The following is a 26550-nucleotide window of genomic DNA, read 5'->3' as shown; positions in this document are numbered from 1 at the left end:
TGAGACAATGAAGTAAGTTTTTGGCTCAATGTCGGGGTAAAACTTCTAGCAGGATTTGTGCAATGAACTATCTGGGGAGCTGGTTGTTCTCTATTACCTGAGCCATTCCAGGAGAAATGCCCACATTGGTATGCACTCCCGTGTTTGTTGAAAAGCGAAAGTTATCAAAACCCTACAGGTGGGGGGGCTAAGTAATAATAATTGCTAACACTATTATAGCACTTACCTTATTCCAAGTTTTAAAAAAATCTTCAACAAGGTAGATGCTATTAACTCTTACTGATGAGGAAACTGAGGCACAAAGAGGTTAAGTAATTTGTTCAAGGTCACACAGCGAGTAGGATTTTGAGCATAGACTGCTTGTCTCCAGCATCTGTGCTTTTAACCACTTGCTGTATTGCTGTCCTCTAAGGTCTCTTCCTGCTCAGAGATTCCAGATAGGGTGGAGTCTGCTCCCATAGTCAGCATTCTTTGTAAGCTTCAAAATCTAAGGCTTCCAAAAGGCTATTGATGGCCTCTGAGAACGAATAGACAAACAAACAAAGCCAAAGACGTTGCTGACAAGAAAAAAAACAACAACAAAAAAATCGAGGCCGGTAGACCCACAGGGAAGCTCACTCACGGGTCATCTTTGGGGACCGTTGGCAGAAACAACCTACTGGAATATCGCATCAAAGAGAAGTGCTCTTGTTTTCGGATTTCCCGCCTCATCTGCCTCTCCATCCCCACCTGTGGCCTTCCTGCCCCTTTGGCCTCCCTCTCTATACCGCCCCCCTCAGCCCCTCGCCCCCCCCCCCCCGCCTCCCCAGTGCACCTGTGCCAAGCTTTTCGAGGAGACTAGAAGCCAAGGAGACAATGGTGAACCAGCTGCCAGTTCTGTATCTCTTCCCCGCTCCGCGCCGAGGGGTATGTGACTTGCCCAAGGTCACAGAGCCCCGCTCACGGAATCCAGGTGTCCAGGCTCCCACCTCCGCGCTGCGCCCAGACACACCTTCGCTCTCCTGGCGCTCACCCAAGAGCGCTCTTTATTCCACATCCGCGCCTCCCCAGCCCCCACCCCTCGGTTCCCCGGAGTCGCTTCTGACGCTCCGCAGCCTCCAGGGTCCAGCCCTTCCTGCGGGTGCTTCCCTTCCGCCGGATTCCCACGCCGGAGTCGCCCTCGGCAGGCGCGCAGCCCGCGGGAGCGCAGCCTTCCGGGCTAGCTCGGCCGCGCCCCGAGGAGCCCCCGCGCCCCCCGCGCCCCCTGCGCCCCGGGCGCGGGCACTGAGGCGGGAGGGCCCGGGCCGGCTCGGGACCCCGTCCTCGCCCCTCCGGAAAGAGGCACCGACCCACGGCGACGTCCCCGCGTGGCCGGTCCACTCTCCCTCCGCCCGCAGCCCAGCCACTTCCTTCGGGAAGTCCCCAAGAGTCACGGTCGAGCCTGCTGGGGTGTGGCCGCGCCGCCCGCTCCCCCCGGGGCTGCCCCCAGCCGCCAGCACCTGCTCCTGCTCCCTCCTCCCTCCCCCCGGCCCGGCCCGGCCCCGCGCCCCGGCTCCCCGTCCACCTGGGACGCGCGCACCATGGACTCGGGACCCGGCAGCCGAAGCCAGGCCGCCTTTTGGTTGGACAATTAGCAGAGGTGGGCGGGGAGTTGACGAACCCCACACACGCGCCTCTCCATGAAGATTCTTGAGCTTTCTTTGAAGAAAGGAGTGCATATGCTGCAGTGTCTCTGTGGAAGGAGCCTGAGGTCCAGCAACAGCCTAAGTGGTGAGGAAAATGTTCTTTCCCAGCCCTAGAGCGCCGCAGATGCCCCCACGTCCCCACCCCTTCCTCCCCCTGGCTCCCCGCGCCTCCCCCCCCCCCCCCCCCCCCGCCTTTTATTCCGCGCTGGCAGTGGTAGAAGGAAGGCGTTTCCCTACTGGGGCGGGGGAATGGCCCCGCCGCCGGTTCTGTCTTTGGGGGTGCTTTCCCCTGATCCCTGAAGTCCTGTGCGCTTTGTGGAACGCCCCAGCTCTCGCCGGGCGCCTGAGCTGGCCGCGCGGGGCTCTGCGAGGGGTGCTTGCAAAGTGATCTGCCTGCGCACTGCCTCGCGGCTCCCTCCTGGGGACTTGGGAGGGCGGCGTGCGGCTGGCACTTGCTTAGTGTCTCCTCTTGAGAAGTTGCTGGTGCGTTCGACAGGAGAGGGGACTTTTAAACAGGTGGCCGACGGGCCAGGTATCCTTTACTTTTCTTGCTTTGTCGGAGAAGTGGACTTCGGGCCCCGCGTCCGAGAGTAGCTTGGCCCTGGAGAGCAAGCGGTTTCTGTCCTTGGTGCTGAAACAGGAGAGGCCCCAGTAGCCCTGGGTTCCACCATCCGCGTCCCTCAGGAAAGGCCCAGCGCGGGAAAGAAAGAGAATCAGACCCTTTTAATGACCTGCGAAATTAAAATTTTTAAATGAAAAAAAAAATACGAGACTAAAATCAAGTAAGTGGAATTCTTTTCTGATGAAGCGGTACATATGCGGTGCTGTTTCACCACACTTTGTGTTGTGCGTTTCTCTCTCTCTCTCTTTTTTAAGGTGTAAGTGTTCTTTAAAGTGATTATGTCTATTAACCTTGCAAGTGCTAATCCAGTTTTTGTGTCTTTTGGTGTTCTCTTCACAAATTGGGGGTGGGGTGTGAGGAGAGAGGTAAGGTGCCCCTATTATGTCTGAGCAAGTGTGTCTTTGTGAAATAATTTTTGTGTGTGTGCATAAATTGCACGTAAAGTTAATAGTCAACGTTTTAACAATATTGTAATAGATTTCATGTATAAAACTTCGTATGCTATTCTGGGGGATCTGATTCATTTGGTTACATACCTATTTTCACCCTGTTCTGGAGCTATGAAGACTATATTTAGAAAGATTAGAATATATATAGATTTCATTCATTTTTTTTAAATAAAACTTTGACTTTCTGATTACTCACCACTTTAAATGAAAAGTGAAATTATTTTAAAAGAACTAATTAGATAATTTAACTATATGTGAAATACGAGAATACCCTTTGAAATAAAATCAGCAGTGAGATCTTATATTTTTACTTTTATTCAGTTCTTAAGGTTATTTACACAGTCTTTTTTTTTTGCCACCATATTTATAAGTGCTAAGATATCCAACTGCTGTATTCTAAATTAATATGCTTGAAGTTTTGTATTTTGAGAATACATATCTCAGGAAGCCAGTAGACATATATGTTGATATTATTTCAGTTTTCCTTGCTTATGTTAAATAAAACGTAAATGATTGCAACTTGGATATATGTTTCCTAAATGTGAAAAAAAGTTTACGTATGTATGGTGTGTAAGAATGACAGGACTCCACCTTGTATAAAAATAGATAACACATTAATTTACATGCAGAGTCAGTCTCTTATATAGTAACAAATCCAAATAGAAGTGATAAGATATATGAAAGGGCAGCATAGGTTGTTGCAAAATCATGGGACTCAGAGTCAGAAGACCCAATTATAAAGCAGTCTCAATAAAATTACTAAGAATCTTTTAAATTCAGTATTTTTATCTGGAAAAAAGTGGAAATAATAGCTCTATCCTGGTTCTTATATCTTATTTAATCCTATATTTAACATGCAATACCTTGAAAAGGGTCGTACTTTATATATACTGTTTTACTTAGAGGAGTGGTTGGTTATTTTGGAAGATGATCATTCTAGGGGAATTCTTGTTAAATGGTATGGTCACAAGGAGTAAAGGTGAAGTTTCCTTCATACCCTTTCCACAGCCAGAGATAATATACAGGGTTGCTAAAAGATTATTTCTGGGAACTATATTGCTTTTGTTTGACTGTGGCCTTTCTTAGCTTATGATCTTGGATAACACATATGACCTTGCTGTTCCTCAATTTATTCATACGTGTTAATTACTATGGTAATAATACTTACCTCAGAGGTTTGTGGTGAAGATTAAATGAATTGACGATAGCCAAAGAAATGTTGAACTCTAACCATATGCCAACATGATTCTAAGAACTTTGAGTCTACCATATATAATGTGCTTAGTATGTTTCAGATATTATTGTGTTGCATTTAACATGATTTCATTCATGTGACTTGTACCATTAGCATGACATCACAGCAGTTCTGCGTGAAATCTTGTTATTCCCCTGTATGAATACAAATTGAGGTAAAGACATCAGATACATTGTCATGGAGCAAATTTATAGGAATAAAGCTGGAATGGCCAATTTTAATTTTTTTCAACTTAACCTAAAGAGAAATATAATAATATTTTGAACTGTGTCTCAATGAAGACTTTTAAGCCAGCTACTTCTTCCCCATTATTTTATAGTTGAGGGACAGGGGAGAAGTGACATAATTTGTTTTGAGAAGTTAAGAGATTCTTCTAATGGATTGATGAATTTTTGCAATTGGTAAACATTTCAATATTCTATTTAGGTTTTGTTAAATAAATTCAAAATAATCATTATTAACTTTTGAGCTTCTTAGGGTAATTAAAACATTTTATTGTTCCTATCGTTCCTCCATAATATCAGATATTAATATCTTAACTAATTTATCTATTATATTAGTTTATAAATCCCTTTTACTTCAGGCGGCTGGAGATAGCATGAGCTGTCGAAACAATCTTAGAGGCACTTGGGTGGCTCACTTGGTTAAAGCGGCCCCCCTGACTCTTGATTTCAGCTCAGCTCATGATCTCAGAGTACTGGGATCAAGCTCCACATCAGCTCCCTGCTCAGTGCAGAGCTTGCTTGAGAGTCTCTCTTGCCCTCTCTCTCTGTCCCTCCCCCTGTTTGCACGTGTGCTCTCTCTCTCAAATAAATAAATCTTAAAAAAAAATCTTAGACAAGGTTAAGTGGGTTGTTTATGGCTGCTTCCAAGTATCTTATGATCCTTTTTTTTTTCCGTTTCTCAAAATGAATGATTTTTTTTTTATGCATGTGGAGCCTATCTATTGAAAGAAAGTTAAGAAGTTTAAAATTCTAAACAATTCTCAGAGTATATAGCCCTTCTATTAACCTGGAAAGTGCTGTTATTAGTTCAAAGGGAGAGTGAAGTGAATTCATTTATTTTTTCTAGATTTGGGACTTTTACAAAGAAACATAAGCTTGCAGAAGAGTAGAAATTAAAACAATATCTTTAATATCTGTTCCTTTTCTTCTCAAGATCTAGTTGGGAGGAAAGCAGAAGCATTCTCTTAAAGAATGGTGTGAAGGTTACAGGTTTCTCATCACTTTGGTGGGAAAGACCTGTAAAGGAAGGATTCCTGTCCTAACAACCTGGCTCCAGAAAAAGCTGCCTTAGGTATTAACCTGACAGTGGATGGTAGCACTTTTGGCAGTGGATCCCAATAATAGTAGTAACGTAAGTGTCTGTGCCTGTGTATGTGCATACATGTACAAGGAGAGAGAGGAAGCACTGTGGTTATCTTATCACCCTAAGCTATTCCAGAAAACCAACCATTGGGCTCTCCCCATTCTGTATATAGTCATAACTCCCTGGATATTCAGTCAATTAGGGGTTGCTCAGCCTGGTAGCATGGAGGATTATCAAATGTCTAGAGATTGAGCTGTATAATTACATCAAGTAGCCTTGATACAGGATTGAAACAGTCCAGGTCAAAATAATTTATTGATCCCAATGAGCACATATTATTAAAACCCAGTTATACCCTTAATTTCAAGTACAACACTACCATCTAAATTAAAACTGCCAACTTACAGTCAGTTTGCATCAGTTAGTGTGCACCTAAGAGATTTAGGCTTTAACTACTTTACAAGATAGTTAAGTGATCCAAGAAAGAATTTGGTTGCAAAGTGGTTATTGCTTTGAGCCCATTTCCCAGGAAAGGATCCTTTAGAAAGATAGCATTACACAGTTCTTTTCAACTCTTGTCTTCCTTAGTTCTCAGTGTAGAGTCCTTTATTTTCCTTTCTTTTTCTTTAAGGATGTGAGTAACATCCAAAATTAGGACAAATGAAAATAATGTATGAAGATATTTTAAATTCAAAATCGATCTTCAGAAATCCACCTCATCAAAAGCAAATGACAAAATCTACCTTTTGAGGCCAGATACTCAGTTGTTCACATCATTTTAATTTTGAAACATGGGTGATTTCAGTGTGTAACTGCCTTCATTTATCTAATTTTGAAAAACATCACTAAAGATTAATTGATCATTTATCCATGGCAATTTTCTTTGTTGTAGAATCATTCTTTGAGCTGGTTTTTACATCATAATCTTAAAATTCCTCATTATTTCAGTGTTGCTCCGTTGGCTTCAATGAATAAGAATTATGCAATGCACAAAATGTCCATTCCTTTCTTTTTCTTTTCTTTCTTTCTTTTTTTTTTTAAGATTTTACTTATTTTTGCAAAAGAAAGAGAGAGGGAGAGAGAATGAGCAAAAGCAGGGGGAGGAGCTACACAGGGAGTCTGATGCGGGACTGGACCCCAGGATCCTGAGATCATGAGCTGAGCTGAAGACAGATGCTTAACTGACTGAACCACCCAGATGCCCTGTCCATCACTTTCTTATGGCTTTCATTTTCAAAGGGATTTTTGTTTTTTTAACCTGAGATTTTCAGTATTAATGTCAGAAAATTCAAGAAATTTAATGCTTGTTTTTAGTTCATTTTTTACTTATGGTACTTTTAAAAAGCAATTTGCTAAGCACCTACTATGTGCAAATGTGGTAGGCATTACCGCTTTTCACCCAATATGTTGTGTTGTCCTCTTGGGCACATTGCAGGATGGCATCACCTCATTCCCTTGAAGTTCGATGTGGCCGTGTGACTTGCATGAGCAAATGAAATGTGGGCGGAAATGACACACCCCACTTCCAGGTGGAAGCTCTAACAGCCAGAGCACAACTCACCTCAGGCTCTGACCTTTTGATGATGTTCAAGGTAGTGGTTGCTCTGTCCCTGAATGTCTGTAACAAATAGAGCCCACTGTGTGACTCATGGTGAACATTTAGCACAAATGAGAGGTTGTCTTTTTGTAGTTTAAAATTTTAAGACTGTTATCTGGCCTATCCTGATTAGGCAGGACAGTTTAAAGTAATACAATTGATGGTAGATTATTGGGCTCTGTTTTAAGATTATTTCCAGTCCAATCCTCCAGTTTCTCTAACATCTCATCTGTAGGATGTAGCCAATAGATGTATTGATTTTCTTTCAAAATCTCTGAGCAATTAAGTTAGCATCCAAACATATGTGGCTTTGCCATTCTTGTAAATTAGCATGTGTCTGGAGCCTAGCAGGTACCTTGTTTCTTAGATGATACTTATCTCCCCCTTCACCACCAAATAAGAATGAAGTAATGAAGTTCCACTGATGTTTGAGAATATTCTTTCAAAGCTGTAATTTAATTTCAAGACTCCTAAGAATTCTAGTGTTCCTTTCTGTATACCCTGATGCCCTCAAGCATATCCTGAAAAGGGAGACCTAGCTACGATACCTGGAAAATAGAAACAGCGTTGCAGCTCACATTTCTACTGCAGTTTTGCCAGAAGAGGAGAAATGCAAATAAAATAGTTTTTCTTCTCACAGAAGAAAACTGAGAGCTGTGTGCATGTGGAAAAAAACCAGGGCAGTACTATATGGTTAAGGGATTGGTCTGAATGCTCTTATCTGGGGCAGGGACCAGCCATCCATTTGCCTGGCTCCAGGTTAAGTACAGCAAAAGAGAGGTGGGAAGGAAGCCAGACTTTTTCCGAAGTCCAGGATACTTAAGTTATGCCAACGAGCTCGTTACAGTTGTTCCTTCTCCTTTCCTTCACCTGAGGATAAACATGTCTCTGACTTCAGGGTTTACCCTTTTTCAACTTAGAAAATATCCCTTGAGGTCTGATTACATGCAAGTTTCTGTGTTAGGCACTGAAGATCCTATAGGGAGAAATATATAAATATACACACAAGCAAGAAGTATGCTAGTAGGCAGGATATCATACGTCCCCAAAGTGGGGTATCAGGGAGCCTCAGTTTGTTTCTGTTTAACAGCCTTATATTTGAGTTAATGTTCTCTGATAAAATCACTGTAAGTAAGGAATAATTAATTCTGCTCATGTTAATCTCTCTGAACTTGCAGAGCATTTAGAAGTGCAAAAGTTGGTACTGGCATGGGGCAGGTGGGGCCTCTAATGGAAAGGAATAGTGTCTCTGGATATTTTGCCAGAAAAATGTGTTTACATAAAAATAAAATACAGGTATAATAAAAGCATTTTTTTCCAAGTAATTACCCTACAACTCAATTCAAACCTCTGTAGCCTCGCTCATATTCAGATATCCTGCCGAGTTACCTATATTATATGTCTTCTCTGCTCTTACTTCACCATGAATCCATTTATTCACAGCCTGGTACAATGAGAAGGCAAGTTCTATTCTCTGGTATCAGAGGTAGAAAGGACATCCAGGGAGTACTTATAGATCTATTTTTTCAATTTCCATGGAATATCTTAGAATGCTGAAGCTTTCCTTTGTACTACTTAGTGTATGAAATTGCTGTCTTTAGGTCATGTTATTCTCATTGCACAATGTTAGAAATGCCATGTCCGAATATTTCTTCTAAACCATTAAATGTTGTGGGGCCTTTGCATTTCCTAGGGTGCCAATCAGAAAGAAACTGTGAATCTGCCAAGACAATCTCTCTTGCTGAAATGATCTTTCTTGTTGATACATAAGTTTCTAGTACTGTCCTACCCCCTCCACTCATTACTGTTTATAGAAACGATAGCATTGCAGTTGGTGTCACTGATTGCTTGCGTTGCTGCTTCAATGAAGCCAGCTGGGATTCGATTGCATGGTCTTTAAATAAAACTTAGTGGCACAAAATGAATCTCTTTTTTGAGGGGAGGGGTGTTGTTGCTAGCTGGTTGGTTCTCTAAAGCACTAATTATTTGCTTGACTTGGAGGAATTGAGAATCAGTGAATCGCCATGTTGGTTCAGTGTCTGACCTTGGCACTAAGGAACTTGTGAGTAGATAGCATAGTTCAAATCTTTATGAAGTCATTCTCAAAATGATAGTGATGAACTCCTTACCCACAACCCACGGTAACTGTATGTAACTCATTGATGAGATAGTTCATGTGTCAATGGTTCCAGTTACCCAAAGGCTGAAGTCAGAAGATTGAGATCATGAATTCCAGGCAGCAGTGTTCTGTGACAGTCTGGTGACAGTCCTATATTCACAGACAGGATGGGGATGACCTGCAGATGGTGAGAAACAAAGAGAAAAGTTTGTACTGCATTTTCTAAAACTGCCATCGTAAGAAAATGGAGGATATCAATAATAACTTTTGGCCTTTTGGCTGCCAAACATCCCTGTGTGTTAGGCAGGATTCCTCTTTATATAGTACAAATTAGGAAACTAAAGCTGATCTAGGTGAAGATTCACGTGTCTATGTACATTTATTTATTTTCTCTCTTATGTGACTATGTATGTGTCCATTTATGTGACTATGTATGTGTATCCTTGATTAAGTGCGTTTAAAATTGTTGATGTCAGTTACTTTTAGGGAGTTTGATGACAGACACTTGCTTTATGTATTACATATTTCTATATTATTTTAATTTTGAAAATGTGTTCCTCTTATAATAAAAGCTAGTGATACATATTTCAGATTATACAGTTTTCTGCTCATAGCAGTAAACTTTAAAAATGTAGGATCTCTATGAGGATAGAGACTACAACCCTAATATAATCCCTTCCAAAAAAAAATCCCTTCCATTTTTTGTGTGCGAATTTTTAAAGCAAAAGTTACCACACAAGAGATATATGCTTTGTTTCTTTTCCTGTGATCTTAAATACTCTAAATATAGAAATAGATACTCATGTTGAAATGTTTGGAAAATACTTTTTTTCCAGAAAAGATTATAAGAAGCTATTAATAGTGGTTAGTTGGGGAGAGATTTTTGAGGCAGTCAAAAAGGAGGCTTCCTCTCTTTAGCTTTGTGTGTTTCTATGTTGTTTCTAATGATTTGTACATATTGAATCTATATATATACATATATATATATATATCAGATATAGCTGCATGGCAAATTGTGGGCCATTTGGTTTTTATTTTTATTTTTTACTTGTCTGTATTAAAAATACTAATATGTATGTCATTTTACAAAAGATCTTTCTAAATATGATTTTATTTTTTTATTTTTTATTATTTTTTAAAGATTTTATTTATTTATTCGTGAGAGACGCAGAGAGAGAGAGAGAGAGGCAGAGACACAGGCAGAGGGAGAAGCAGGCTCCATGCAGGGAGCCCGACGTGGGACTCGATCCCGGGTCTCCAGGATCATGCCCTGGGCCAAAGGCAGGTGCTAAACCACTGAGCCACTTGGGCTGCCCCTAAATATGATTTTAAATTGCTTCATCGAATGACATCACATGTCTATGCTACAGTTATCATCTATCTAGATGTTGATGTTGGGTATTTAGATTACATGCATTTTTCTATGCCCTTAAATTTTAAAAATTTTGAAAATACCCTTGCTTAGAGATCTTTGTGTGTGGTGGGCTTAGGAGATGGTTTTTGTTATAACTTTCATTTCTCCTCCTTTTGGTTATCTCCTTTCTTAACCTTGAGTTCAAAACAATTGAGAAAATAGACAAAGTCATCCAATAGATAGCTATTAAACATGTCTGCTTTCTTACTGGATTGATGAAATACTTCCTGGCTTAGAGAATGGTCAAAATTTGATTTCATACCTTTCTCCTAAAACTAAATCTTGACATATGCAATTTACGAGAGGGAAGCTTTGGGTTTGTAGAGTAGGCCCACCTCCTGAGAAATCTAACCTTTCCTCTGTTGAGCCTCACAGTGGAATTGAAGAGATTTGGACTTTGTATCTATCTCTAAAGACACATCTGGGTCCTGACTTACTTATCCCTATCCAGCAATTCGAGTGTGTCCAGGCTGTGGGCAGGCAGATCCATGGAGAGAGAGAGAGAGAGAGAGAGAGAGAGAGAGAGAGAGAGAAGGAGACTCTGTTGAACAGAGCCCAACATAGGGCTTGATCCCAGAACCCTGATATCATGACCTGAGCCAAAATCAGATGCTTAACTGACTGAGTCACCCAGGCACCCCTAACAATATAATATTCTCCTGGCTAGTTTCTTGGTCTCCCTGTGCCTAGTAGTAAAGTGGGGCTTAAGGATAGTACTTAGTTTATGGGGTTTTCTGAAGATTAAATGGGTTCATGTCTGTAAAGTTCTTTAGCCTGAGCACATAGTCAGCATGTAGGGTTTTCCACTCTTCTTTTTCTTGCCTTTCATCCGTCCTGGTGGGATAAAATACCAAATGCATGCTGTTAGTGTGTGATTTATCCCATGTCATTCTTTCTCTTAAGGTAGAAAAAAATATGTGCAGCATACTAAATTTTACAATACACTTAAAATTTTGATCTGTAAGTTTAGCTTCTCTTTGTTGTCTTAGATGGACCTTTTTTTTCCTGGTAAAAATCATTTTTTTATCTAGCCAATTTAATTTGTGAAGATCCTTATTTATTTGCTTAAAAAAATGATCACCATAATATCCACGGCATGGAGAATAACTCTGAATTTTATTTTATTGATAGAAACAAATGTAGAATGGTATTAATGGAGTAGTTTGGTTGTAGCAGGTAATTTGGATGATTCTCTTCTAATTGACTGTTAATAACCACATTTCTGGAATTAATCATAGTAGCACCAACTTTTTACTTAATAGTTCATAATACTCAAGTTTCAATTCTCTCTTGTGTGAGTAGATTATTTAGACCATCAAGACAGGAGGTAACCAAAAATTATATTAAATTTTTACACTGTGGAAGCACTGTAACCGAAAGAATGCCTGAATTGCTCAGGACTAAAACATAAATTAACTTTGATTTTCAAGTCCTGACAGCAAGTGTCATTCAATCAATTGCTGATTTTCCATTCCTTGGTTTCTCTTGTCAAGTAATTTCTAGGAAATACTAAAGAGTATTTATACATTCCACAAGTCTGTCTTGGGATGCAGGAGTTTTGTCACTCTTCTCTTTCAGTCTGAAGGAAAGCCGAGACTGTGGGTCTTCAGAATAATTTGCTGAATACCTGAGGAAAGCAGAGGTGTGGAACAGTGCAGAAAATGGAAATGTAAAGACAGAAATGAGCTCTTACTGCTCCTAGAGTTCACAGGCCATATCCTTCTCTAAGAGAGCCTCTGGTCATCTCTCTTTAACTCCAGCCTATTCCTGCATGAGGGATGTTGTTCCCCCCAGAATTAAGAAGTACTACTTCAAGTTCCAGAGAGACAGGGAGGTTATTCCCATTCCCATTCCAAGGTTCATTGCTTTTCCCATTGCAGGATGACTGGAAGTAGAGCATCCATGTCCTTTAGGAGAAACACTCACTCCCAGCAGAAGAATACGGTTTGGTCATTTCTGGTTTAGAAAAAGCAATAGGGTTAGTTTTTAGTACATTTCTAAATGTTTGAATTAATTCATTTTAAATACTCCAGATGAGGAATGCAAAGTGTATGACCCAGGTAGCATTGCACGTTTCCTCCATCTTTCCTTCAAAGTAGATTGTAAAAGAGCTTAGTCAGGCAAGCTCTTCTTGGCATGATATCTTCCACAAAGTTTTGGGACAAATAAGATACGCCTTCTAAGGTTAAACAAGGATTTTCCAATAGGGAAGCCTAAATGTAGGGAAAAATTCTATATGAACTTGCTTTTGCTCAAAATATATCAAATTTAAATTACTAAACAAAATACTTAACATCTTAAGTATTTAGATGGAAAAATCTGCTTCAATGGCAAGAGAAACTAGGAAATTGACTTATATTAGTATATGAAAAAGGCACAAAAGGTAGTCCTCCTGAAAATAAAGGAGTTTTTATGATAAAGGGAGGTTTTAATTTTTATCCTATGGGGCAAATATTATTAACACTTCCCCAAAATGTTAGCTGTCTAGTTATAAGAATTTTAATATTCAGCCTCATTGCCTACCTTATTGCTTGAAGAGTTGAATATTTTCGGTTTGTCAGAGTAAAGATGTTATGGAACATCACTTCACTTGTATATTAATTCAGCCAGCATTTACAGAGACCCACACTATGAGTCAAGCAGTGGGCCTGCATGAATCTTTTTCTAAGATAACTCATACTTTGATAAAGTATACAATACATGAACATAAATAATCCCAATTGTTTACAGTGTCTATAGTGTGTCATCCTTAGTTACCACTGTATTATTCTAGAAGGAACTGCTATGGTTGTAGCAGAGATAAATTCTCCCCAGTGTTTTTGTTTTTAGGTTATCTTCTCTGATAATTACTATTTGCTAATGACATTTTTTGCACGTGCTCAGTTCAAGTTCTAGTTGAATAAAGTGGTTGTTAATTTGTTTTTATCACTCTAACTTGGAAATACATTTCTGTAGTCAACATTAAGCAACTAGCCCTGGATAAATCAACATTATGATTTTGTTTTCCAAAATGCAATACACTATGGATTCCATTACCTCAACTGGAAATGATGTTCATGGCTTTGGAGTTGGGAGGGCACAAGAAGGAATAGGGGAGAAAATATACGTAATTTGTTTTTAAAGTTAGAATACAGAAATGACCAGAGATTAACATAACACACACTAATGTACCTAAGATCAGAATGAACAGATTTTTCACATTATGCCTTATGTATTTCAGAATTTTTAAAAATAGTCAATTATTGGTGAAATTAAAATTTCTTAGAATTGTCCCTAGATCCATTCCAGAGTCTTCCTCCCTCAGTTGTAAAAGTAAAATGACTTCGGTATGTGTCCTTATGGTCTATATATTTAAATTCTTTTTTTAAAAGATTTTATTTATTTATTCATGAGAGAGACAGAGAGAGAGAGAGGCAGAGACACAGGCAGAAGGAGAAGCAGGCTCCATGCAGGGAGCCCGATGTGGGACTCATCCCAGGACTCCAGGATCATGCCCTGAGCCAAAGGCAGACGCTCAACTGCTGAGCCACCCAGGCGTCCCTATATATTTATATTCTTAATATATATCCTGTATGATATTATTTTGGGAGTGTCTAAAATTTATGTAAATGGTCTTGAACCTACTTACCCCTCTGCGTCTTATTTTTCACTCAATTTTGTGATTTTGAAATTCATGTCTTTTTTTTTTTAAGACTTTATTCATTTATTCATGAGAGTAACAGAGAGAGAGGCAGAGACATAAGCAGAGGGAGAAGCGGGCTCCTCGCAGGGAGCCCCATGTGGGACCCCAGGATCGTGCCCTTAGTGGAAGGCAGACAGTCAACCGCTGAGACACCCAGATGCCCCTGAAATTCACCTCTCTTAATACAAATTTATCAAATTCAGAAACATGTAGCCTGGTGTGGAGGAGTCTACTGGAGTAGCTGAGAGCACAGACTGCAACCTGGGTTTGACCGGACTCTGAGACTTGCCAGTCAGGTGACCTTGGGCAAGTTTCTTAAATGCCCTGACCCCAGGGCCTCAGTGTCCTCATTTGTAAAATGGTACATAGTAGCATCTACCTTATAGAGATGTGGTGAGGAGTAAAATGAATTAATATATATGAAACTTTCAGAATACTATCAGACATTGAGTGCAGCATACGTGTTTTATTATCTATATGTTTATTTGGGAATGTGTATTGACTCGTAGTAGGAGGACAGCCTTGCTTGACTAGTATTCCCTGATTTTTTACATCCAGCACCACGCTAACTAGAAAGAAAGCTGTGTCCAGGGCTGGCTTCCTGTCAAAGGCGATTGGGCACTGACTGGGGCTTAATGGGAAGGCTCCTATGCTGGAGAAGTGAGTGAGTCAATAAGAGATAAGCGTCATTTGACTGTGGCTGCTACACAGTGGACTGCCATCAAGGGAATTTGCAGCATTTGCTGAAAAATTGCCTTATTACTTGGGGGTTAGTTTTATGGTATCAGTGGGGCTGTAGGGACAACTGAGAATGGTGTGAAGTCCAATTCCACTTCCCTTTGGTTGTAAACCACACCCTCCCCTGCCTTTTCTCCAGAATGTAAATAGGGGCACTTTGACATCTCAGCTTTTGAATTGAAAGGGTGTGGCTCCTGGTTGAGCTGAATGTGGAATGAGTGTTTGACACTGAAGCAAATCCCTCTAGAGGTTTCAGAGGAAAAATAAGTGAGAGACTGTCCAGTGACCTCAGATTGGTGGCAGCTCTACTTTCTCAGCCACCTGGGCTTCCTTGGCACAGTCGTCACAGCTGAAACGAAGCAGCTTTCTTAAGAACATGGAAGGACATTTCCAAGGCAGACATTAAAACTGAAATAAACCTTTGTTTTGATCGCCTTCCCAACCTCACAGAGGTTTTTGGCATAACCCAACTTCAGTGACTCTAATGAACCTTGCTGCCATTCTCACAACACAGATATTAGGAAACAAATATAATTCCTGAGTTGTAATCTTCTAACGAGGAGGGACCAATTATTATATTGTGCATGGAGCATAAGTGATTCAAAATGTAGAATCATGAAATTCGGGTCCTAGCAACAACTATAGGAACTGGATACACACTTTTATTTGGCCAATGAGGAAACAGGCCTAGCAAACTTGAGACAGTTGTTCTGAGCCCCATGTCTGTATAAAGTGGCTGGATCTTTGGATGCTATACTATTTGTAAACTTGGAATTGAGACACTAAATTTTAGTCTGTTTCTTTCATTCACTCATTTCTTGACCTTAGGCAAGTTTTTAAAACGTAAGTGAGCCTCAAAATCCTCCTCTGTAGGGTGGGTATGATCACCTTGCCTCCATCAAAGCAGCAGTTGAAAGTGAGATGAAACAGTATCCATGCAAAGCAGCAAAATCTAAAAGGCATAAAACAGATATAACTTATTTATTATATTTATGGTTATTCTTTTTTTTAAGATTTTGTTTATTTATTCATGAGAGACACACAGAGAGAGGCAGAGACATAGGCAGAGGGGGAAGCAGGCTCCCTGTGGGGAGCCCGATGCTGGACCTGATCCTGGGACCCTGGGATCACACCCTGAACTGAAGGCAGATGCCCAACCGCTGAGCCACCCAGGTACCCCTACTATGGTTATTCTGTTTGATGCATTTGTGACATGAGGCTATATTGGAGATAAAATAAAGCTCCATTTTATATTGTCTTGGAGAGACAGAAGAAACTTGGCAGAAGCCAGTTTTATCAACATGCAATTTATAGCTTCTTTGGAATAAGAATTATATCTTCTGATAACTATCACATCTTGTTGCACATAAAGTTTTGTGGTGTGTCCTATTATAATGCTGCTCAAAGAGGATGCTCTTCCCAACAGCAGTATTGAACCTTTTCCTTCTGCATTGTGAAGTGGGACAACATGATGGAGGTTAGGGCATTTTGTTGATTTAAGCTTACTTTAAATTCTTTTCACTGATGATGAATCTTACAAAGGGTGTGGAAGTGTTCTCCGATATCCAGACAAAGCTCTATTATTGAAGGCTTGCGTCACTTAGTTCTCAGTCAATGGTGAGCAAATCTAAACTATATTAGAGTTTAATTCCTAGGATCTACAGGCACTTTTGTCTCTCAGGCAGAGAACAAATGAGCTACTTTTAGGTGTATTAATCACATTAATGAACAGCAGCTTCTAGTAAAAATAACTTAGCACAGGCAGAAGGAAAGAGTAAAAACTCATGTGAGCACTAGCAACCAGACATATTTTAGACACAGTTGGGTTCCTAGTATGTGACTGGTGAGGGCATATAGAGATATAGCAACTCCTGCCCCAAGGAATTCACAGTATGGCAAAGGAAAAAAGATGTAAGGTAGAAAAGATATAAAAAAGACATCTTTAAGGGTAGATGCTAGATTAAAATTAGGAACAATTTATCTTGGATGCAGAGAGAGATAAGAGCAGCTCCCTCTGCTCAGTGATGTGTGTATGTATGTATGTATATATGTATCTGCACATGTGCATGTGTGTGTGTATGCCTGTGTCTGTATGTGTGTGTATAGTCAGGGAGGCTTATCTGGGAAGGCTTCAGGGGAATATGTTACCCAAGTTGCATTTTAATGAATAAATAGGCATCCACATTGCATAGGAAATGACAAAGAAGGGCATTTTGGGTAAAGGGGAAAATATGCACTAAGGCATGAGGCCAAGAAAGAGCATGTGTTTCATGCTAAATTTGCTCATTCTTTCCTCCATTCTTTCAGGCATTTATTGATGGTCTACTCTTTACCAGGTATAGTTCTAATTTCTGGGGATTCAGTGGTGAGCAAAACAATGTCTATTTTAAGAGCTTACTTTCTAGTGCGGAAGTAAACTAATAAATAAATAAACAACTAGCATGCATATAATATAATGTGAGACGGTGGTAAGTGCTATAAAGAGAAATAAATGTATTAAGGGGATAGAGAGCAAAAGGAAGATCTATTTAGATACAGCAGCCTTCTCTGAGGGAATGGCTTTTCGAGGGAACAAGCCTGCAACTACTGAGGGAAAACTTGCTCTAGCTGGAAGGAATGGCAAGTGCAAAGGTCCTAGAGCAGGAATTGGCTTGACATATTCAAAAGAAGCACGAAGGCCAGTGTGGCCAGAGCAAAGTGAGGAAAAATGGTAGGAAAGGAGATTGTTTCTGGTCTTGTGGGCTGTGACAAATATTTTGGAATTTATTTTGAGGATTATGGGAAGTCGTGAAAGAGTTTTGCACAGGGGTGCGATAAGCCATTTACATTTTAAATAGATCACTCTGGCTGCAGTATGAAAATAGACTGTATCGGGGAGACTATTTAGGAGGCTATTACAGTATTTTTGGTGAGAGGCTTGGAATAGAGTCATAATGTGTTAGGTGGTAAGACTTGGTCTGACTTGGGATATATTTTGAGGTAGAGCTGACAGGATTTGCTAATTGATTGAGAGAAAAAAAAAGAGAAGTCCATGGTGGCTCAATAATTATGTCTGAGCAACTAGGCAAAGAGAGACATGTTTGATTGAGCTGGGAAACAAGGGCAGAACTGCTTCGGAGGATAAACTCAAGTGTTCTGTTTCAAATACCTTAAATATGACCTAGAATTAGAGTAGAGACATTGAGTAGAAAGGATGAGAGTCGGGAATTTAGGGGAGTCCATGGCCGGAGATATGGAGTGTGATTCATCAGCATGTAGGTGGTATTTAGAGCCACAGAACTGTATTCAGTCACATAAGGAGTTAGTGTTTATATTAAAAAAAGAGAGAGATTTAAGAACTAAGCCTGAGGTTCTCCTGTATTTAGCCATTAGGAGTAAATGTTACCTAAGAGACTCCAAAGGAGAAGCTTGAGGAGTGGAGGCAATTCAGGGAGTGTGACAACAGGAATTCAGTGAAGAAGGTGCAGGAAGGAAGGACCAGCTGGGTCACTTGCTGATGAGACATCCCGAGCTAGCAGACTGAGAATGATCTTCAGATTGGGAAATGTGGGAGGTCATCGCTCACTGGGCCAGCACTTTCAATGGAGACAAGGATGTGAAAGTCTGATTGGAATGGGCTCAAGAGACTAGAAGGAGAGATAATAGAGACAATGATTATCAAAAAATCTTTGCAGGAGTTTTGCAGGAAAGTTGTATAGGAAAATGAAGGAATGTGAGATCAGGGGAACACTCTTTTTATGAGAAATATTATGGTCCATTTATATGCTAATGAGAAGGATTGACTAGAAAAAGGAAAGCTGTTGCTGTAGGAGAGAGATAGGGATAATGCAAGAGGAAGTGGTTTCCCCTTGTTAACAAATTCCAGGCTTGGGCCCACTATATCCTAGCCATACCAGACCCTTGTTTAATAACAATAACAAAAACAGCAGCAACAACAAAAACAGATTTTCTTCCTTTCTTTTTTTTTTTTTTTTAAATTTTATTTATTCATGAGACACACACAGAGAGAGGCAGAGACATGGGCAGAGAGAGAAGCAGGCTTCTCACAGGGGAAGCCTGATGTGAGGCTCCATCCCAAGACCCCAGAATCATGCCCTCAGCCAAAAGCAGATGTGCAACCACTGAGCCACTGAGGTGCCCCCAAACAGATTTTTCTATGCTAGACTACCTAGGTGTCTGAAAGGTCCCATGTGCTTATATTTTTAAAAAGCTCCCCCAGTGATTGTCATGTAAAGCTACATTTGGGAACTTTTGTTTTAGACGCCACCACCTATTTACAATGGTGTCAAGAGTCCAGTGACTTGGATCAGCAGACGATGGGGCTGTAAATTTTGAATTTTTTTAAAAGATTTTATTCATTTACTCATGATAGATACACACAGAGAGAGGCAGAGACACAGGCAGAGAGAGAAGCAGGCCCCACGCCGGGAGCCCGATGTGGGATCCTGGGACCCCAGGATCGTGTCCTGGGCCAAAGGCAGGCGCCAAACCTCTGAGCCAGGGATCCCCAATTTTGATTTTTTTAAAAAAGGATATATTTATTTGAGGGAGAGAGAGAGAGAGTGCATGAGCAGGGAGGGGGGCAGAGGGAGAGGGAGAAAGACTTCTCAAGCAGACCCTGCACTGAGCATGGAGCCTGATGCAGGGCTCAACCCCAGGACATTGAGATCATGACCTGTGCCAAAATCAAGAGTCAACTGCTTAACCGACTGAGCCATCGCTTAACCAACTGAGCCATCCGGGAGTGCCTGTTTTGACTTTTATAAATCTTTAATCTCTTAGCTTTGGCTTTTCTTGTTTTGGGATTCTCTTCCTAAGAATGCTATTAGTATTAGTTACTAGAGGCTGCTAATGGTTTTTGGAGTCTATATGGTTTTTCTACATGGCTATGAATGGAAGTGTCTGGTTCTCATAGTTTGTGATTAGAAATACTTTCGTTAAGATTTTAAGCAAATAGTTACTTATTGAAAAAGTGTTGGCCATTTGCTTTCCTTTCTTGTAGGAATACACAGCAATAGCCATGAAATTGCTGAATATAGCACAAGCATGTCCAAGAAATTGGGTCAAAGTGGACCATTAAAATTTACACCTGATATATTGAGCCTTAGCACCTAGTTAGGTGCTCAGACACTTGATTTAAAGTGAATAATACTGTGAAGGGAGATTGGATCTGAAATCCAAAGGCTCTGTAATTTACAATATATGAATTTTGCTAAGTTTTACATATGAATATGAGAAAAAGCATGGTAATCTTTCCCTGCCTTTGTCCTGGAGTCATGAAGATCAAATGCATGGAAAATATTTCATGACTGTTGAAAACTTACAGGTGTGTGTGTGTGTGTGTATATATACGCATATATATATATATATATATATATATATATATATATATATATATAGTTTTCATGTGAATTGTGAAAAACAGCTTTTATAAGGATAGTTTTATACTGTAGGACACAAATACCTTGGAAAGGTGACAATTCACACCTCACAACCATTTGTGACACAAAGTGAGGCTGATTAAAATGTGTACGTATGTGTCTAGCTTTGTTTAGTATTGTTCTTATTAGATTTCCTCAGAGATTAGGATAATTTTTGGATTATGATTATGTGAGAGGGAATAGAATGATACAGCAGGTTGTACCATTGGTACCCCATGCTGGTCACAAAACACATGGAGGTGGGACGGGTGAGATCCTATGTGGTTGTGGAAAGCATGCTTCCCAAGGGATATTATTATGTTAGAATACATCTAGGAGATGATGACGAAGATATTAATAGGATTTGACATCATGACTTAGAAGGAGTAAATGAAGGCTATAAAGATGTTCAGCCTAGAGAAAAGATCAGAAGGTTGAAGTAGAATTTAGTATTTTGGGAAGAAGAAGCAGGTTTGATGGATTGAGTTTGAAAAACTGTTCTGGGCTGAACAGGAAGTACAGTTACCTCAACTGTGGAGAACATACAATGAATGCTTTGGTAGCTTATGACTTTCCAGTTGCTGTTACTGTACAAGCAGATGCCGTGTGACTACTAAAGCATTGCAGAGGGATTTAAACATCCAGTATGAAGCAGAAAGGGATGACCTATGGAGTGTTTGCTAGCTCTGACACTCTGTCAAATCTGAGACTTTATGTGAGGAAGAGCTAGTGAATTTTCTGAGCTCTAATGGAGGTTGGGGAAGGTTACAGAGGAAAGCAGAGAGGCAAAATGGTAGGTTATGCTAAGCAATAAAAAGATTTTGGGTTGAGTTCAGAAAGCACCTAGGAATATAAAACTTGTCATTTCAATTCTCAAGTCTTTAGGTAAATCCCTGGGTACATGTTGTCCGGTCATTCTGTTCTAATACAGGAGGTCAGAGCAGTGTCATTGGTGTGCAGCTTGATCTCTTCTAAATAACAAGAGAAAGTGTCAGCCTCTGAAGTCTCTTCATATCCTTTTTCCGGGGTAAAATTCACTATAAAATAATAAGGCCTTTTAACACATAGATCTGAATAAATGGATATACTGAGTGGAAGCAGCAACAATTTAATTTATGGGTCACTTAGGTAATAAGAAGTCTATTTGACATATTTAACAGCTCACTGTGCTCTTAATGCAGAATTAATGTTTTCCACTTGACTCATAGGTTGATGTGGCTGGTAGGAACCTTAGAGACCATTTAGTCCTTCTACAGAGAGCAAGCCAGGGTTCAAGGAGGGCATGTGTTAACAGGCACATAATCTCAGAATGGACAGTATGGCTCTGGACCCATAGTCCAAGGCATGCTTATACTGTTCACAATTCTGTGATAATTCCCATCATCACATGTTGAGATGATTATTTTTAAATTTTACTGGAAATAATTTCATCTTAGAGCAGCACTTCTTGTCTCTACCATTTTGTATGTGAATTAGAGTAATCTTTTGGAATTGATTCAGAGGAAAATCTCCTTAAGGAGATAATGATATGTAAGGAGCAAATGTCAACTAACCTGGTAGCCTGAACTCTGGACATTCATGTACCTCCTGTGTAATTTTGCTACATCTGTGTGCTCCTGTTATTAATTTTTCTTTGAATCAACATACTTTAAAAAAAGTCAATTAAAATTTTTTAAAAATCATTTTAGTCTTATTGTAGCAGTTGTATCTGTAGAATCACAACTTTAATATGCTGGTTTTTTCTAATATAAAAATAGTTATTTTAAAATAACCATGATTTAAAAAATATTTTATTTATTTATTTGAGAGAATGAGCATAAGCAGTGGGGAGGAGCAGAGAGACAAGCAGACTCCCTACTGAGTGAGGAGCTCAATGCAGGGCTCAGTCCTAGGACCCTGAGATCATGACATGAGTGAAGTCAGACCCTCAACTGACTGAGCCACTCAGGCACCCCAACCATAATTTTTTTAAAGGTTTTATCTGTTTGTCACTTAAAATCATTTTGCATACCAAGCTTTGGGAGATACTGAAAAAGTGAGACTATTTCAATAAACTTTCTGTTTATGTAATAGAAGATGGTCGATCTTCTTTTCTACTCTCCCCCATCAGACTATGGATATTTCAGTAATTAAGAGAAGGAACACCAAATCCTACCCTTGTTCATACATACACATACACATACACTTGCACATACTTTTTTCCCCCTCTCCATCAGAGTGGAGGAAGTAGGAAGGAAAGAAGTAAATAATTTGTTAGACAATGAATGAATCCGGTTACATTCATCAATGAACTAATGGTGAAGATCTCCCTCCTGACTAGAAAGAGTGATTAAGAAAGTGATTAAGAAAATAAATATTTCTTTCCTGTTAAAATTTTGATCATCATTTACAGATTCTCATTAGATGTAGAAGGTCTAGGTAAAGGCTGCTTGCAGAGTTTTTCTCTCAACCAAAAGGTCCACATAATCATAAACACAACATTGCAAATTCAGTTTTGAGAATTTGTGTTTATGATAAGATAGTATGTATGTATGTATGTATGTATGTATGTATTTTAATATTTATTTATTCACAAGAGACACAGAGAGAGGGAGGCAGAGTCATAGAGGGAGAAGTAAGCTCCATGCATGCAGAAAGCCCAATCTGAGACTTGGTCCTGGGACTCCAGGATCACACCCTGAGCCAAAGGCAGACGCTCAACCTCTGAGCCACCCAGGTGTCCCATAAGAATGCTTTTCTATGATGGATGACACTCCCATTGGTTTCAGATGATGCTTGGAACCATCTGTCTCATAGATCTATTTTCTGTGACTGAGCTCAGTTTACCAATGGAGACATGCATTGAAGAAGACAGAAAGACTTGATTCCATCTGAGTCAGAATTTTTAATTCTAATGAACTGATGGTTTTCTGGAATAGAGCTTTTTAAAGAATGTTTATGGTTAGTGTCTTTTCGCCCTATGGAGACTTTCATTTCACTCTAACATGGTATAATAATGGTAATTTTCTAGGCATGCATTGTTTATGATGTGAAAAAGAACAGCAAATCCTAGACAATGAAGAACAAAACCTGTAATATGTATGGTGCTTTGGAGTTTAGAAAACACTCATGTGTATCAACTATCTTGAGACACATAGAATTTCCATAAAGTAAATGTTATTTTCCCGTATTTCAGGGGAGGAAAGTAAAGATCTGAAGGATGTAGTTATCCGTGTAAATTGCCATGTTTTAAATGAGTAGCAAGTGAAGACTTAAAAGTTGTTATATTTTCAATCCAATGAATCTTCTATTATACTACAGTTGCCTTCAGGATTTTAAATATTTATATTATTAGATTATGAAAACTCTAAAACACAAACAACTGATCTTTGGTACATATATTTCATAGGAAGCTGTTTTGAATTAAAATTATCTTCAGGGGCACCTGGGTAGCATAGTTGGTTAAGCATCCAACTTTAGATTTCAGCTCAGGACATGATCTCAGGGTCTGGGAATCAAGCCCTGCATTGAGCTCTATGTTCAGTGTGGAGTCTGCTAAAGACTCTCCTTCTCCTTCTGCCTTTCCCCCTCCCCACTCTTTCTCCCTCCCTCTCTCCCATACATAAATAAATACACAAGTAAGTAAATATTTTAAACAATTCTCTTCAAAGAGTTTTTTTTTGCCTTAATTTGTACATTGCAGTATGAAATGAGTCAGATGTTGTGAACCTTGCCTTCAGGAAGATCATAGTTTTATGGGGGTGGGGAAAGTTACATATGTAAACACCTGAATACAGAACAGCCTGGGATATGTGTTATAAGGTGGGTATAGGCAAAATTCTATGGAGAAATAAGAAAAAAGATTACATTGAAATGAAGAGGAAATCAGAGAAAGCATTATGGAAGAAATGTGATTATGCTAATGATTCTCTTTGACATAGGTAAACTTTGATTTAAATATTATACATACAGAAGTACACAAATCATACATTTACAACTTGGTATAGTTTCACAAAGTGAACATACCTAAGTAACCATCACATAGATTAGAAACAGAACATTGCCAGCATCCTGGTAACTGTCCTTCCAGTCACTACCTTCCTGAAGGGCAGCATTACCTTGCTCTGACACTATAGTTTGCCCGTTTTAAAACTATGTTAAAACTTGTAAGATCTATCCATATTGTTGCGTAGCTATAGTTTGCTCATTTTTGTTACTATAAATATGCTACACATTTATTATCCATTCAACTGTTGATGGTCATTCAGGTTATTCCCAGTGTGTAGTCATTGTGAATAGTGCTGCTATGAGCAATCTTGTACCTGTCTTTTTGTGAAGGTTCTATGCATTTGAGACTAGTCCTAGGAGTAGATTTTCTGAGTTTTGGGATATGCCTGTACTAACATAGCTTTTGATGAGGAGAAATAAGGATGACAGAGGACTTCACTGGTAGAGAAGGAATCATTTACAAAGACCCATAATAGGCAGAGGAGAGAATTCAGAGACTAATGAGCAATTTAGGTGGCAGGAATATACTGTTTGAGAGCTATAGTGGAATGTAGATTTGGAGAGAGAGACAAGGAAGAAGGGAAGATTTTTGAGAATGCCTGAGCTATTTCACAGAAAGGTAATTGTATTAGAAAGGCAGTCAGCTGTAAGTCACAGAAGACTTCAGAAAGTGTCTTAATCAGATAAATTGATTTTTCTCAAATACTAAGAAGTCTGGAAGTAAGTATTTTGCTGGCCTTCACTCAAAGCTCAACAAAGCCATCCAGGATCTAGAATTTAAGATCCAGAGTCTTTTTTACTGTAGCATTCTTAGCATGTTGCCATTCATATTCTTACTTCCTGCTTTACAGTCTCAATATAGCTGCTGTAGCTCTAGATATCAAGTCTAAATTCAAAGCAGAGTGACAATGATGCCAGCCACATCAGTCTTTCATCAAGAGTCAAAGTTTCCCAAAAATCTCCTCCAAAGATTTCCTCCCAAATCTCATTAGCAAATGTGGGTGATGCTTAGCTGAAAGTGAGACTGGTAAATTGGGGCATAATATTATTTAGACTGGTTTATTTATTTATTTATTTATTTATTTATTTATTTTTATTATTTTTTTAGACTGGTTTATATCAATTACCATCTATTGCCTGCCTCTAAGCATATTGTTTTCCCCAGGTACACTGGAACCCTCTTTGCAAAGTAGAAAGAAAATAGATATGAGGTAGGCAATTAAATGGGTCTTCGATGGCATAGCATCGATGGCCTCAGAGTAAAGAACAGGTCAGGGGAAAGGATTTTACATAATGTGCAAATTTATATTCACGTAAGAAAATTAGGAATTTTTATAGAGAAAATTAATGTATCATTTTATTAGATAATTTACAATTCACCAGGGCTTTTTGTCATTATAATTATTTTTTATTGTTGTTAGTAAGATAACGTGGTAAAAAATAATCAGATAATATATCTTAAAGTGAGCCTGCCCTAGCAAATTATCAGTCACATGAAGTGACTTTTTACCAGATTTTTAAGAATAAAGTGAAACCAACGAGCATACAAGCATCGTGAGCTGCTGCAATTACAAGTGGAGTGGTGTAAAGAGATTTCCATGATGCATAAATTAAAACATCCTATCATAAGGCTAACAGATCCAAAATAGCCTCAATTTGGTCCTTCATGTGACTATTTCTATCTCAAACCTGCAGTTGTTGATTTCTGACAAATTAATTTGTCATGAAATCAGTTGAGTTAGTGCATAGAAGGACAGAGCATTGATTCAGATCTTTCAAAAACTCATATGTATTGCCTTAAAGGGAGAAAAATAATCATAGGAATTTCATTTTGTTTTAAGTAAGTCTTGGAAATCAGGTCAGTCAATAAATTCCATTTCCTGACAATTTATTCCCTATCAGCAGCAAAATAAGGTGCTTATTCAATTAAAGTTCACAAAACCTATTTCTCTCTCTAGCGATTGTTTGTTTATTATCTTGTTTGATGTTATGGCAGCACTACTAACTTAGCAAGGGCTAAGGGCTTCTGTATTGGGTAGAACTAAAGAAAAAGAACAGGCTCACAACTGTGTCATCACCAGTGTGATATTGACAAAGTCAGAGCTAATGAATTGAGAGACTTACATGTCACACTGTGATGAGTGTTCTGTCCTGGAGGTTTTATTCAGGGAGAAGAAGAGGGAAGGAATGTGAGTGTGGTTGGAAGACATGGTTCAGACTTGAGCTCAGCAGCATTTGAGTAGTTCTGTTTTCATATGTGATTGAGGGTCGTCTGGGTGGCTTAGCAGTTGAGAG

At 39.4% G+C, this 26550-nt stretch overlaps 1 protein-coding gene across 2 annotated transcripts in view; it reads left to right on the top strand.

The window, feature by feature from the left end:
* The window catches only part of FGF12 (fibroblast growth factor 12), a 543450-nt gene that overhangs the window by 183915 nt on the left and 332985 nt on the right, over nucleotides 1–26550 (top strand). The window contains exon 1 of one of the 2 annotated variants that reach the window (XM_072807853.1): nucleotides 1600–1749. The exons of the other annotated variant lie outside the window; for it this stretch is intronic. Coding sequence (XP_072663954.1) covers nucleotides 1659–1749 — 91 coding nt within the window. The 5' untranslated portion in view covers nucleotides 1600–1658. Of the gene's footprint in view, nucleotides 1–1599; nucleotides 1750–26550 lie in introns of those variants that run through there. 2 annotated transcript variants of the gene reach the window in all.

The sequence above is a fragment of the Canis lupus genome, chromosome 31 (assembly GCF_048164855.1).
Source record: "Canis lupus baileyi chromosome 31, mCanLup2.hap1, whole genome shotgun sequence".
NCBI classification, from domain to species: Eukaryota; Metazoa; Chordata; class Mammalia; order Carnivora; family Canidae; genus Canis; species Canis lupus.
This window is presented reverse-complemented; position numbering and strand designations above follow the sequence as displayed.